This window comes from Crotalus tigris, unplaced genomic scaffold, assembly GCF_016545835.1.
Source record: "Crotalus tigris isolate CLP2741 ecotype Arizona unplaced genomic scaffold, ASM1654583v1 scf7180000017568.12009008, whole genome shotgun sequence".
NCBI classification, from domain to species: Eukaryota; Metazoa; Chordata; class Lepidosauria; order Squamata; family Viperidae; genus Crotalus; species Crotalus tigris.
The window spans coordinates 9,985,338-10,000,104 of NW_024096478.1; the positions used below are offsets into that span (position 1 = coordinate 9,985,338).

The following is a 14,767-nucleotide window of genomic DNA, read 5'->3' on the forward strand; positions in this document are numbered from 1 at the left end:
ACAAACAAACAAACTAGGATAGGATAAAATCTGCAGGAACGTTCAGCTACTATGGGCATATTTCAGGGACATCATTAAGAATTTTTGGATTCTTACTCCAAAAATATTTCTTTAAAGTGCTTGTAACTTTTTTTGGCTTTGAGAAATGATGAAATTTCTATCAAAATTAGTCATATCGTGTCAAAGTTAAAACAGGTTGAGAAGGGGAGAGGGTGATCATAAAAATTATATTCTTTCCTGAAGAATATAATTGGTGGTGCAGCTTTTTTTTTTGGTTGGAACTGAGAAGATTAATTCACAGGTCTTTTTTTTTAATAAACAAAAACAGTATTTAAACCAATCAATTAACTAATATAATTCATAAAATATCATTTTGTAACTGTTGAATATGAGGGAAAATAAGGTGGAATGAATGGTAAAGCATTGCCAAGATCTTGCCACCCACCCCAAGCAGCCAGATTATTGAACTGAGAAATAACTGCAGTCACTTTTATTGTGGCTAAGAATGTAATCATAAAAGTCACTTTTGAGTTAAGCCTGAGTCTGTTGATACATTGAATCTAGTCTTTCTTCTCCCTTTCTTCCTTGGCTGACCACCATGTTCTATGTAAGTTATGAAAAAGGCAACAATTACTTCCTCCTCCTCTTCCCTCTTTCTTCCTCTTTGGTATGGCTGCTGAAGTATCATGATTTTAGGTCAGCAGAGGGTTAGAATGAAAGATCAGGATTAGTGTTTTGCAGAGGATTTTGAACTGAGATGGGTGCACCTGGTTAGAGCTATCTACTCCTTTTCCTATAAATCTATCACAGATGTTTAACTTCTTCTGGAGCTCAGCTCTAGTAATTTTTAACAGATCAGTGTGTGGTTTCTTGCCTGAATCATAGGTTGATAATGAAGTTATTTAATACTTTACCCTTAATACTTGTACAGTAGTGGCCAAAATTGTGGAAACCTTTTGGGGAAAGTGTACAGTAGAAATGGCACCTTTGTTAAGTTTCCACCAATTTTTCTTCTAATTTCTTTATAACTGTAGCCTTGTACATTTAATACTACTATTTTACATCGCTTTCTGGGCAACCAGTGAACTCTTTGCACCATTAATTTTATTACACTTTGCAAGCTCACTAAATGAAAGAAAAAAAACCCCAATCAACTTGATAGTGATCACATAACACACTAACAAATGTCCTCCTCTCAGCTTCAATACATGACATCAGTAACTGAATCCTACTGTGATGATTGGCTCATTGCCAAAACAAGATGACACCTGATTGGCTCTCTAAACACTCATGCACATTGGCTACAATCAGAGGAAGGAAAGCTACCTGATATCAACTAAGCAAGTTGAGCTTCCTTTTTCTGGTTATTTGGCTATAATTTTTCATAGAATACAGTACAGATAATTGAACAAACTATGTTGCATTACATTCTTGATTAAATTATCTTTCTATTGATATATAATTTTATGGTACTACTCCAAAAAAAAAGTGTTATTAGCCATCAAACTTCAAAAATACACTTTTCCCAAAAAGTTTCCACAATTTTTGGCCACTACTGTATCTACTTTCAGTTCCTGATTTTTTTTGGGGGGGGGGGGTATGGTTCTGCACTCATTCTAATCTGTTTTCCATTTGTAATAGCAATAAAATAGTGTTCCTTGTTATCTCCTCATCTTTTTTATTAGAGCTCCTTTGATACTTCTGTTTCTACTTTTGAACAGATTGAATATGTAGATGGGCTCCTGGTTAACTGATAATATATACAACTCTTGCTCCAAAGAGCAATGGCTGAAGTTTGCAGGTCTCAAAGCTTGCAGTTATAGATAATGGACAAAGTTTGCAGGCAATATACAAAGTTTGCAGGTGGACTTTGCATTCATCTAATAATTATCACAGACTTTATTTACCCCCACCCCACCCTGCAAAAAAATAATTGAGATCATCAACTATAATCCAGCATTGCTAGGTTTTTATAATTGGAAACCGCTAATATTCAACCACTGTCTAATATTGCCTTTGGATGAGTATTTAAACATGTTTTTGAATAAATGGCAATTACCTACATTTGGGTGACACATGAAGACATAAATCTGGATTTGAAAATTCATTGATTTGATCTACACCTCATATTATGCTGAAGCCAAAGAATTACATTCAAAGTTATGCATGGAATTTCGTTATTGATGTTGGTTCATTTTAATTTCTACTCCTAAATATAAGCATGAACACCTTTTATACAGCCTGCTAACCTTATAATTAAATCGTTAATCCACATTGTACTTTGCTTATCTGCTTTGATTTGGAATTACATGCTTAAACAATTAAATGTGTACAGTTGTATTAATTGGAGAGTGAATTAGGAAACTAACATGTACAGTGAAAAGTGAAAATTGCAAATAATTCATCAACATAGCTTTCTCTGATTTGACAACTGTGTGCTGACATGTTGCAGAAAGCTGCACAACAATGGTGCATTCTCTTTGTGATTCTGGTGTGAACAGGTGCAACAAAGTTGTGTCCTTTCTCCTTAACTGTCAGAATTTGCACTAAAGCCTTCAACCCTGAATACCTTGGTAATTCAACTTGTACTAGAGCTATAACATAAAAGGTTAGAGAAAAGAGCTGTCTTCATAAGGGACCCAATAACTTGCAATATTTTTCATTTTAGAGAGGATGAGCCTATACCCTCCTAGAAACATGCTTGCATTTTGAAGGCATCTGGTGAATGTTCTGTAGTTCTCAGAATTCCACTTCCCCCTTTTTTCTGTGAGGATGTTACACTGCATGGTTTCTATTAATTATTACCAAATGACTAGCTGTCATTTGGTTGTAATTAATAACTAACTAAATACTAAGTATAGATGGAGACTTGTGTAATTAAAATGCTTAGAAATAGGTGGAGGATAATGGAAGCGATTATTTCTTCAAAATGAACTGTTTAAAGATTAAACTATCATTTAAAGATAAATATACTATTTATCAAAGAATTAGTGTGCTAAGATATCTCAAAGAAAATTTTGTTCTTTTTTATTATGTTTTTGCTGGTTGAGTTTCTGTTATGCAATCCTTTCTGTATCACAATCCTCTGCTATTTTGCATTATTGAAGCTATTGTGTTATTAGAGGCAATTACATATTCAAACGCTTCCATCTATGTTGGGGTCACCTTCATAGGTCTATAATGAGTGTACGAAGAGTACTATATTGCAGGAACCTGTTTGAGGTTAGGGATTATTTTGGGGAAAATACCAAAATAAGCAGATTGATTCTAAGTTAGTAGGTAGGACTTAATGACAGTAGTTTTTCTTCCCTAATATTGGAGTATAAGTCTTTAAAGTTGTTTTCTGATTCTTTCTTTCAGAAATTGAAGCCAAGGAAGCCTGTGATTGGCTGAAGGCTGCTGGTTTTCCCCAGTATGCTCAGATGTTTGCAGGTATTGCTACAGTGCTTGCAATAAGAAATAATTATATACTGTATACTATTTTATATATAATTGTAAAATAATTATAATTATTTGCAAGAATTAATGCAGGAACAAATCCAAGCTCTTTACATATTTGATGCATGATCTTTGATAAACAATGCCAACAAATATAAGGTCATTTATGCCAGTTCCACCAGTATAGGAAGTAAACAAAGCAGGCAAAGAGTTGCTATCTATAAACTTGGGTAATATTAATAAAGTAGTGTTGTTGTGGCTCAGAACTGGGGAATTTTGACTGTAATATCCCCTCCCATTTAAAGTGCTACTTCCTATAAATATGATATAGCAATACAGCCTTATGAAAGGAAACATCTTCCTATCAGTGTCGTAATTGGAACCTAGAAGGAATATTTTATATTATGCAAACTTTAGACTGGCTGCCAAAAGATACAAAGGTCTGCCTGATAAACAATACAAGAATAAGTGTAAGGCACACCTTTAGAGTCAGAATTCATGGTCTCATTAAAAAAGATTTGAAGAAAATGAAGGGGCTTTTCATTTTATCTCTACATTTTTTAAAAAACAAATTAACTGCCAAATGACCACATTGGTAACTACTTATTTTAAAATTACTGAGAGGGAGTATCAGAACAAATTACGTTTCTTCTTTTCAGAGGTCTTCTTTCAGGGGTGGATAAATACAATTACGGTACTGATTTAGAAAGAAGCAAGAATTCCTCTTATTCTCATCTACCCCATATTGCATAAGATACAGGATACTAATTTGTTTATTGGACAATAGGTACTTTACATATGACATAGCTAAGACCCAGCTTTTGTTCTCAAATACCTTTGTTCAAGCTATCACTAGTAAAAAAATGAACAACTATAGGAGAGTAGACTTCTCAGAGATAGTATTCTGTCTTTCTCCTTAACTTAAAGCCTTCCTGGGCATATTTTTAAAGATATCAACAGAGTATCAGTATCAACAGAGATAAGGATAGTCATGCAATCAGAGCAATGAATATAATAGATAATTCAAGTTGAAAAATTCAAGTTCAGAGGAATGAAGCAGGAAAGTTAGGCTAGAGGTTGGTGCAATTTATGAGAAATCAGATAATAGAGTTGTAGTTGTATCAAAATAAAAAAAAATGAATGTTAGACTTTACAAAGATTATAGGGGAAGAATGTTTATAAAGCAAGTTAGGCGTTATTTTGGGTCTATCTTGTAGAATGCTGAGTAGGTCTTTTCTGCAATAGTAATGGATGCCTGAATTTCTAATACTTAAAATGTATTTCTGTCATAGACATTCGTGATTTGTAGTTTTTTCCTGGTTAATATACTCTAAAATTCTCACATGCAGGTATTGTGCCCTGATTTATAAATGTGTTTATTGATTTCCAGAGACTTTTATTGTTTTAAATTGTGTTGTTATTTTCCTAACTTTGGAAATATTAAATAAAAGTGAAAGCATAGAATTTGGAACTTGTTTTTCAGATATGCAGTTTCCAGTTGATATCAAAACTGTGAGGAAAGATCATGAATTTTTAGATCAAGATGCAATAGAATCTCTCTACAGGTAAACCTTGGTCTGAATCTCCCTTTGGCTTAGTAATAGATGTCTAGAACTGATAACCTAAGGCTTTAATTAAGTGAAGCTCTTAATGAAGTCAGTGGGCCATGACTAATATCTTATGTCTTATTTTGTTCCTGTTTGGATGTCTGGAGGAATATGTATTGTTGTTGCAAGCAATTTATGCATTCCAACTTCAGGACATATGGCTTCAGTGGACTTTTGTAAGAAAAAAACTGGCTTACAGTTACAGAGTTGCCTTGAAGCAGACAAACTGTTTTTTAAAGCATCAAGTACGTAACATCTAGAAAAAATTAAGTTTGATGATTTCAGTACATGGACTATCAATACAATTGGCAAAATAAAATGCTAATTTCTGATCTATGCAAAGTTTATCATTGTCCAAATATGAGTCTGACAATAATGTGGAAGAATTTCGGTAGTGTCACCAAATGTATGAACTGGACTTAAGTCATTTTGTCAAATATTTCAAGATATACATCAGAAATAAATCTATTGATGGGTGCTCATAAATTTTCCACCATACATGAAATTTTAAAATCTAGGATATAATGCTTAGATTTTTTTTTAGATAAGAGGCTTTAGGTCAGAGCAATGCACAAGCTTATATAGGCCAAGAAGTACATTTCACCTTTGAGTAGCATGCCAGAAGCTAGACACCAAAAATAGCAAGTGGGCCTAGGACAAAGTAACTTCTCATTTACAGTCTGTGTAGTATATTGTACATTTATTGGAATAAGGACCAGGGAGACCCAGTTCAAAATTTATCCTTGGGTCTCTCAGGTGTCTCATTCAAACTCATACAGGTCTGATATCCCACACTGTGCATCTTTGATGTAGATAATATGCTTTCTCTTTGGATTAACTGTCACTGTTCCTATCATCAAGCTTGACACAAAATCTATTCTAAGTTATCTTATTTTTAACTACCATATTACTACTAGAAAATGGAAGATTGTCAAGTAATGGAGGGATTGTCATTTTACCAATGCTTTAGTATCTGCAGTGGCTCTTTTGGCTTGCAAATTATAATTGTGGAATTATGTTTGATTGTACTAGGAGTAAGAAAACTAAGGGCCCAGTTTTCTGTATGGTTCCTATTTTACATTTTTTGGTAGGTCCCAAAGCTATCCCCAACTGCAGATACTGAACATTCTTGGCATGCTTTCCTATAATTTGGAGATGTAAACCTAATGAAACTGAAATATAAGCCTTAATGTAGGCTTATCATAATGCTATAGTGTTATGATAAAAACAAATAAAAAATTCTGCCCGCATGAAATAAAAAGAGACAATTTTGACTTTGCCCATGTGTGCGACATAATTCCCCCCACTTCCCATTGCTCCATTTAATACGGCCTTGGCTTTTCTATCTCTCTCTTTCTCTTCCCTCCCCCCCCTCAAAAAACCCACAAAGTGTGGCATCTGGTCACCAAAAGATTTCCTCACAAGATCTCATTAGTTTTTCAGATTAAACATGGCTAAGAAGTCAAATCACCCATGATTATTTTCTAAAGAGACAAATATCAGGGTGTCAATATTTTTTGCTCCAGTTCCTCCATGGGAAAAGCATGTGAGAATATCACTCAACTGAGTAAGGGGCCAACTTGTTTCATCCCAAACTCCTTGTCTATGGGATACTTTATGATGTTTCATCCTGCCACCTCTAATATTGAAGGGTTGCTAATGTTTAGGAATATTCATACCCAAGCTTTAACTGAAGTATCATCTCAAAATCAGCCATTAGAATTTTTCTGGAAAGAACTTGATTAAAATGCTGCAGGTGATTAAATGGTGCTGAAATATTGCCAGAACAGTTGAAGCATTATACATACATGCTATAATTACATTATTTTTTTCTTTTGGAAAGCAACAACCCTCCCATATATTACACAACTACCAACTATACCTCAGGGGAGTTCAAGAATAATTGCTTAAATTGCAAACAAATTGCACAATAATATTTTAAACTACTTCATCCATAAATATATTGCCACAAGGCTATATGTAGCAGATTTCCTTTAAAATGAATGTGAAGTTTAAAAGTGAATTCTCAGAGATCCTGGTATGAGTTGCCAACATTTCCATTCCATTCACTGGACTTATCTGCCATTGTAATTATTGACCATTCTGATTTTGTATATTTTGTATATATTCAACCTTTGAAAATCAGATTTGAAATAAGAGAACAAAATTACAATCTTTTTAAAAAAGTAACAACCAAAAGCACATACAGAGATCATCCTCACTTAATGATGGTTATTGGGACTGGCAACTCCATCACAAAGCAATATGGTTGTAAAAGTGTGACATCATGTGACTGTATTGAGTTATGATGGCAATCACAACAGTTCTGATTGTCATCATTAAGTGAATCTGGCCCAGTCATTAAGTATAATATCTCTATTTGCGACTTCCTACTGTTTTCTCCTATTGACTTGTAGGAAGTCAGCAGTGAAAGTCACAAATAGTGATCATATGATTGTGGGATGCTGTGACTGGTGTAATTGCGAGCTGGTTGCAAGGCACCTGAATTGCGATCGCATGATAGTCACAACCAGGAGGACTGTCATAAATGTTTTCATTGCTATCGTAATTTAAAATGGTCATTGAATAAGTGATCATTAAAGGAGGATTACATGTACACTGGGGGTATCAATTAGATTAAAGAAATAGTCTGTCCAACATGAGAGGGAACAACAGTAAGAACATTTAACCCCTGAGATCTTTTTATGGAACAGCCAAGTTTTAATGGCTTTCCTAAAAAAATGAAGTACAAGTCATAGTTTTTTAGGGGTATGCTATATAACAGATGCAACCAGTAATTTAGACATAAACTTGTTTATTATTGAGATCCACATGGCATTACTATATGTCTTTCCTTGTACAAAAATGAAAAGGTAAAAGTGTGGTAAATGTTTGTCAATGCATGGACCTGAGATTTAGCAATTATGGAAAAATAATTACTGCTAATATGTCAAATAGAGAGTATTTTTTTCACTTGAATAGACAGTAAGCGGTTCACAATTTAAAAGTTAAGGGGAAGTTTTTAATACAGTGGAAAAAGTTCACTAGACTAAAAGAAAAAGAAACTATGCTTGAGGATTCCTATTTTCTTATACTCTAATGAAACGCCTGAAAATCTGTATTAGAGAGTTTCCCCTATCCCCCACACTAACTCATATGGAATAGATTTATGGCATATTGAAGGAAGTGAGACTATCTTGCTGTGAGGATTGTGTCCATTTTTGTCTGAATGGAATGTGACTGAGGGACGCATTTGCTGATGACATAAAGTCTGGATATCATTCACAGGACTATAACACTTCACCAAAGAATGTGTAAATTGTGCCTTATGTTTTCCTTTGTTATTCATTTAAAATGCAGATAAGAATGATACTGAAAAATAGCTGTAATCTGTTATGTATTGGATGGAAGACTTCAAACCACTATCTTTTCCCTAAAGTTCAATATCTTTGATGTTTATTTCCTTGTATGAGTTTTTAAAAACATTAAGAAGCAAACAAACTGAGATACTATCCTTAGTGGAACAGCACAGAAAAAACAAAGATATTATTTTCTTTGTAATGTGTGCCATATTCTGTTAATTTAAGAATGGAAGGCAACCAGGATTATAGAACATTTTTGTCTCTCTTTGTTTTCCCCAGACGGTTAAATACCTTGAATAAGTATGCAGAAATGAAGGTGGAAATAAGTAAGCCAAGAAAGCGGGTATGTTTATGATTCATAAAAAATGTTTACCATAAAGCGAAAGACATTGATATGCAAGGTTGTGCTTGCCTCAGGACTACATGCCAACCTTTGCCTGTAGTTAGTTATGAATGAGACTGTTGTATTAGATGGTTCCTATCTCTGGCAGAGACCATCACTGGCTTGATTATCGTCCATCGTGTCTCCTACTCATCACTTTTATCCTTATTAACCAGACAAATGAGCCTAAAATATATCCAATACATTACCTTTGTCTTTCTGGATTTCTTCATTGACAGATGACCAGCATTAAAGAAACCAATGGTTATAAGCAGGTGATATGAGAAATCAAATCACTCTCAAACTTAGCAGGAGATGTTTCAAAGGCTGAATGGAAGAAGCCATCCTGTGGCAATTGATTGTCTTCATGACTAACTGAATACTTGATAGAGTCTTATATTGAGAAATTTCTTTTTCAACGTATTATTTACTACAATGCCTGCTCTCCTGCTGGTATTAATTTTCAATTATAAGCATAGTCTGACATATCCTCAGTTGGAAATGATATTTTATCCTGAATACCATCTGCGCACCCCATTACCCCCATGATATTCATGATGTTAAATGAAGTGAGAGTGTTTTGAGATATAATATTCTGACTTACTATATTTTTAAACTGAAACGGACATAGTTAAAAAGAAGATTGGGCTAGATTTTTTTTTCACGAAAGTATTTTTTCATATACAAGATATGTTTTTGTATGTGTGGTAAGAGTATTAACAAATTTATATCTGCTGTATTGCATGATTCTACTAGCTCATTTATTGCATATGTAATGTTAAATGGAAAAATCATCTCTTCTAACTTCATGGAAGACCATAAAGATATAGCTCTTCCCCCAAATGGTGGGCTAGAATGGAGATTGAGTCAAGGCATTCATTGACGTAGCGCCTCGTGGGAAGGGTGGTTTTGTTATGATTCATGTTTATATTAATTGTTGAGAGCTGCCCAGGATCATTGTATCAATCAGGTGGGCATATCAGTTCTTTAAATACATTAGATAATAAATTACTAAATTTATGTAATATTTAACTGTTGAATTCCCAGAAAGAATTCCCAGAAGTTCATTAAAGGATGTCTTGGTTTAAAACTCTTTTACTTATGAGGCAATGTTTAGGTTGAACACATTTGTTTGAGTGTTGCAAAAAGGAGATATTGCATACTTAAATAAAATATCCCAATTCTGTTCTCAAATATTAAAAACAGCTGAATTTGCTTAAGTTGCTAGAATTGTATGTGTATATAAATGAGCTATACAGACAGAGCAGTAGGATTGCCATTTTTTCTCTTCTACCATTAGCCTTTTTTAAAATGAAACATTATTTTAGAAAATGGAACAATTAATGCTATTTTTAGCTCTTGATTATCTGTGTGATATTATGTTTTAAATTTCTTTGTTTGCTTTAAGAGTGATGAATCTGAAGATGAAGAACCTTGTGCAATAAGTAACAAATGGACTTATGAGAAAGGTACCAAAAGCTGGTCCCATCTGGAAAATATAGAGGTTTCTTGTGCACTAAGACCTGATAGCCTCAGACTTAAAAGCAATGGCAGTGGGGATATTATATTTTCGGATCAAGGAGAAATTCATGACAAATCTTCAGTTCATAGTTCTAGTAGTGGGGATAGTGATATAATCAATTTCCCCAAGATTTGTGAGGATGTTGAGACCAGCAGAAGCTCTTCAACCTGTTCCTCAAATAAATTGGCATCCCCTGACTCTGTTTCCAGTTGCTCTCCTTCTCTTACTGAGACCTTGAATACGACAAGTGAGGACAAGAACTTGGATAAACAATGCCATAAAAAAGGAAGCAGTTTCTTAAAGAAAATGGAGAAGCTGCGCTTAAGAAGTGGCACCTGTAAGAAACAAATGCATTTGAAGACCAAATTCAACATTAGTGAGCCTATTCTCCTAGAGGGTTTGAGTGAAGAAAAGTTGAGAAGCTTAAATTGCATAGATGTTTCTGATACACCAGTGAATCAGGTGATACAGACTTCTTATTATCCCCAGAGCTGTAGCAGCACCAGCAGCAGCCAGTCTGGAGACAGTAGCACTATGAGCACCCCAAGCCCGGTCAGCAAAGTAAGGAGACACAGTAAAAGAGGAGGAATGTATGCTGAAGAGTTTGATCCCAGCAAGCTTTCCTTATGGACTGATTTTTCTGAGCAAAACTTCAACAGTGAGATATGTTTGCACAAAAACAAAGTATTTCAGGTACCACAAGGCCATAAGCCTGGGACTTTCCCCAAAGCGCTTACATACAGCCTCTTATCACCAACAGACAATACCTCAGTAAACTGGAGAACTGGGAGTTTTCATGGATGCCAGAGAAGCAGGGATAAGATTAATTCTCAGGAGCCTGAAGTGTCATGTGGCTCTCCACTGATGGATAACAGGCTGAGTATATACGATAATGTACCAGAAAATCTTCACAAAATAAATTCAGCAGAGACTGATGATGACGATGTCTTTACGGAACTAGACAGTGTTATGGAACACGTGAATGGACTCAGGAAATTAGTCAGCCAATGGACAGAGAAATTATCTGACGATGGTGACTCTGATTCTGCAAGTTACTCTAATCAATCCATTTCTCCATGCCCATCATCTCCTAAAGAAATCCATCTTGAAATTAAAAAGCACTCAGAAGGAAAATTAGCAGAATTGCCAGATATTGACGGTGAAGGCAGCTGCAGACATGTTGGTGAACAGGGTCTAATGGAACTGACATATGTAATGGGAACAGGAACAGGAATGATACCAACACATTCCATCAGGTTTGTTGAAATTGCAAAGAATCAGAATAAAATGTGAAATATGTAATAAATAAGTTACTCAGTCACCCTTTAAAGCAATCTATGTTAAATGCAGTTGGATTAATTGCTTAATAATGATAATGACAACTTAACTAAATGTGAAATGGTTTTGATGTATAATTATTATGATTGGCAAATTATTAATTTTAAGTTATGAATGGCAAAAGAAAGCAGACTTAATACCAATAGTAATAGGTATTTTAGGTGCAATTCCAAAGCATATGGAGCTTTCCTTGAACATGATTAATATTGACAAACTCTCCATCAGTCAATTGCAAAAGGCAGCTTTACTCAGAACAGCTTATATTCTGAGAATATGGTCTTTAGTATTATTAAACAACAATATCTGCCTAACTCAGATTGATGGGAAGGACTTAATAGGTCAGACCTGTCAAACACAAGGCCCGGGGGCTGGATGCAGTCTGCAAAGTGGTTTCATGTGGCCCGCGAAGCCATCCTGGAAACAGTGAAGGAACGGCCCCCTCTGCCTTGGCCCTGGCCGGGAGCCAGTGTACAATTTTGTGGTGGCCATCTATGCTGAAACACATTCAGTCTTAGCTCCATAAGCCCCCCCCCCTCCATGGCCTGAGAGGAATAGTGAGGCTCCTCCAGTGGACCATGCCTTGGCACTTGCCCTGGTCCCACCCCCTTCTGCCAGAGACCCTCAGATCCTACTGCCCACGCCCCCACAGGCATCCTTGACGCGAACAATGTAGAGCTGGCCACACCCACCCAGTAGGCCGCACCCATCCTGGCCCCACCCACCTGCCCCCCTGAGGGCAACCGCAATGCTGATACGGCCCTCAATGAAATTGAGTTTGACACCCTGTGAAAGGTGGACAGAAATACCAAATCCAGTCTATCAATCTGGTTGATGGTGCAATCGACTATAATAATATATTCTTATAAGATATTTTCAAACATTTAGAATTTTCATTGGGACATATACCTTTAGACCTAGAATAAGTACTGAAAATGGCACTAATACTAAAGAATGTTTATGGTTTTTGTTTTTCAGGCATATGAGGAGACCCTGGTCTAGTAGAGAAGGCGCACATTTTGAAAGTCTTACTCTACAAATGGACAGCCAATCAGCAACTCGTTTGAACCGCATGCAAAAGCTTGCTCTGTTAAAATTAACTACTTTAATGGACAAATACTCTCCATCTAGCAAACAAGGATGGAACTGGTAAGTTAAAAGAAATAAAGAATTTTAGAAGCAAAGGCGTGATTATGGGCAAAAGGACAATGTTCCAGAGTGTTCCATTTTCGCAGGAGTGCTTTGTACATTTCTGAAAGTATTTCTTTTAGATCAAGAAGTGGTTCTTGATGTTCCAGTTTGGTTCTGAACTAGAACGCTCCATTTGGCATATTCTGGTATAAAGTAAAACATCAAGACATTGCTTACCTTAACAATTTTAATAAAGGTAGCTGAGTTGAAGTTATTCCCAAAGTCTACTCACATTTCTGCTGCTTGTTTTCTAGCAGGGTTGCCACATGATGCCAAAAAAATATTAGTTTAAGGAGCTGCCACATGTGTTCTGAATTGTTTTGTCTATTTTCATAGCACAGTCCTACTTTCTAGTATCTAATTCCATTGTTACAGCATCTAGCTCTTTAGGTTAGTGGTGTAAATTAAAAAATAGTTTACAGACTCTATGGAATATTTTGGTATAGATTTAAAATAGATAAAGAAAGATATAAACGGCAGTAGAAGTATAAAGGCAAAGGAATGATATTTAGCGGTCAGCTGGTTTGTGGTGATTTATTCAGGCTCTGCTATTGAATCTTCAGCTTAATGCAAGAGGAATAAAAACTTTTTTTCAGCCTGAGCCCTCCCATTTTTCTTACATATTTGGCTTTCTACTGATGCAGGGGTGTCATGGAGCAGAATAGGAGCTATGCTTTTTGCACATGTTAAGGAAAATTATGTGATTTATTAAGTGCAAACATTGTGCAGGCTTATCAGATCTAGTTAGCATGTTTTTGATACTAATCACACTGTTGAAACCAATAATTTTGCTACCAAAAACTGGTGTTCTGATCAAGAGATACTCAGAAGCTTTGAAACTGAAAGCAAATTGGAACTGACAAGGGGGCATTGATTCTGCATTAGGATTGTTCCTATCTTAATGCAGAAGAGCCTGGAAACATTGTTTTTCATCTTCTGTCATTATCATGAAATGCAATAATGATAAAAACTCTGGTTAAAAAAATATCGGTTATTAAGTTCACTTTAAAGATATATAAATCAACCAAACTTGGTAAAAATTGTAAATAGAACCTCTTTCTCTGTTGTATAAATAACTATGTCTAACTACCTTGTTTCTCTGTAAAGTTGAAATTTATTAACCAATGCAAGTAATGTCCTTCTAATACCTATTTTGTCAGTTCAGGATTTTCTTAACCTGTTATATCTATTAACAAATTCAAAAACCTGGTTATGCGCACTTAGCTCTGTACCAACCAGACACCCTTGTCCACTAATGAATTATTTCCATATTTCAGGACTATTCCGAAATTCCAAATTAGAAAAATAAAAGTCCCTGATTATAAAGATAAAAATGTATTTGGAGTACCATTACTGGTAAATGTTCAAAGAACGAGTCATCCCCTTCCAAGGAGCATATTCCAAGCTATGGACTACTTAAGACATCATTTCCTTGACCAGGTACCAGTATGAAATGTGTTTAGGTTCATATTTTTAGTCTTTCTTTCTCTATTTCTCTGTCTGTCTGTCTGTCTGTCTGTCTGTCTCTCTCTCTCTCTCTCTCTCTCTCTCTCTCTCTCACTCACTCACTCACACACACACACACCAGTAGAAGTCCAGTGCATTGATTTCTCAGAACTTGAGAATTATTGTTCGTTATTATTACTGTTTATTTAATTTGTATCTCACCTTTATTTTTAGTAGAACTCAAGGCAGCAAACATATCCCACACACCTTTCTGCTTTTTCCCCACAACAACAATCCTGTGAGGTGGTTTAGGCTGAGAGAGTGTGGTTGGCTCAAAGTTACCCAGCTGGCTTTCATAGCTAAGGTGGAACTTGAACTCATGGTTTCTAGCTTGGTGCCTTAACCATTAGACCAAACTGGCTCTATTGGAATGTAATTGGTACTTAAATAGGTACATTCTCTTCAACCATGATTAACTTTGACA

At 35.4% G+C, this 14,767-nt stretch overlaps 1 protein-coding gene across 2 annotated transcripts in view; it reads left to right on the forward strand.

Moving 5' to 3' along the window:
* Positions 1-14,767, forward strand: part of LOC120312515 (rho GTPase-activating protein 7-like) — a 109,082-nt gene that overhangs the window by 74,277 nt on the left and 20,038 nt on the right. For both annotated transcript variants that reach the window (XM_039353319.1, XM_039353326.1), the window contains exons 2-7: positions 3,361-3,432; positions 4,922-5,003; positions 8,687-8,750; positions 10,198-11,567; positions 12,625-12,795; positions 14,115-14,277. In XM_039353319.1, coding sequence (XP_039209253.1) covers positions 3,361-3,432; positions 4,922-5,003; positions 8,687-8,750; positions 10,198-11,567; positions 12,625-12,795; positions 14,115-14,277 — 1,922 coding nt within the window. The remainder of the gene's footprint in view (positions 1-3,360; positions 3,433-4,921; positions 5,004-8,686; positions 8,751-10,197; positions 11,568-12,624; positions 12,796-14,114; positions 14,278-14,767) is intronic.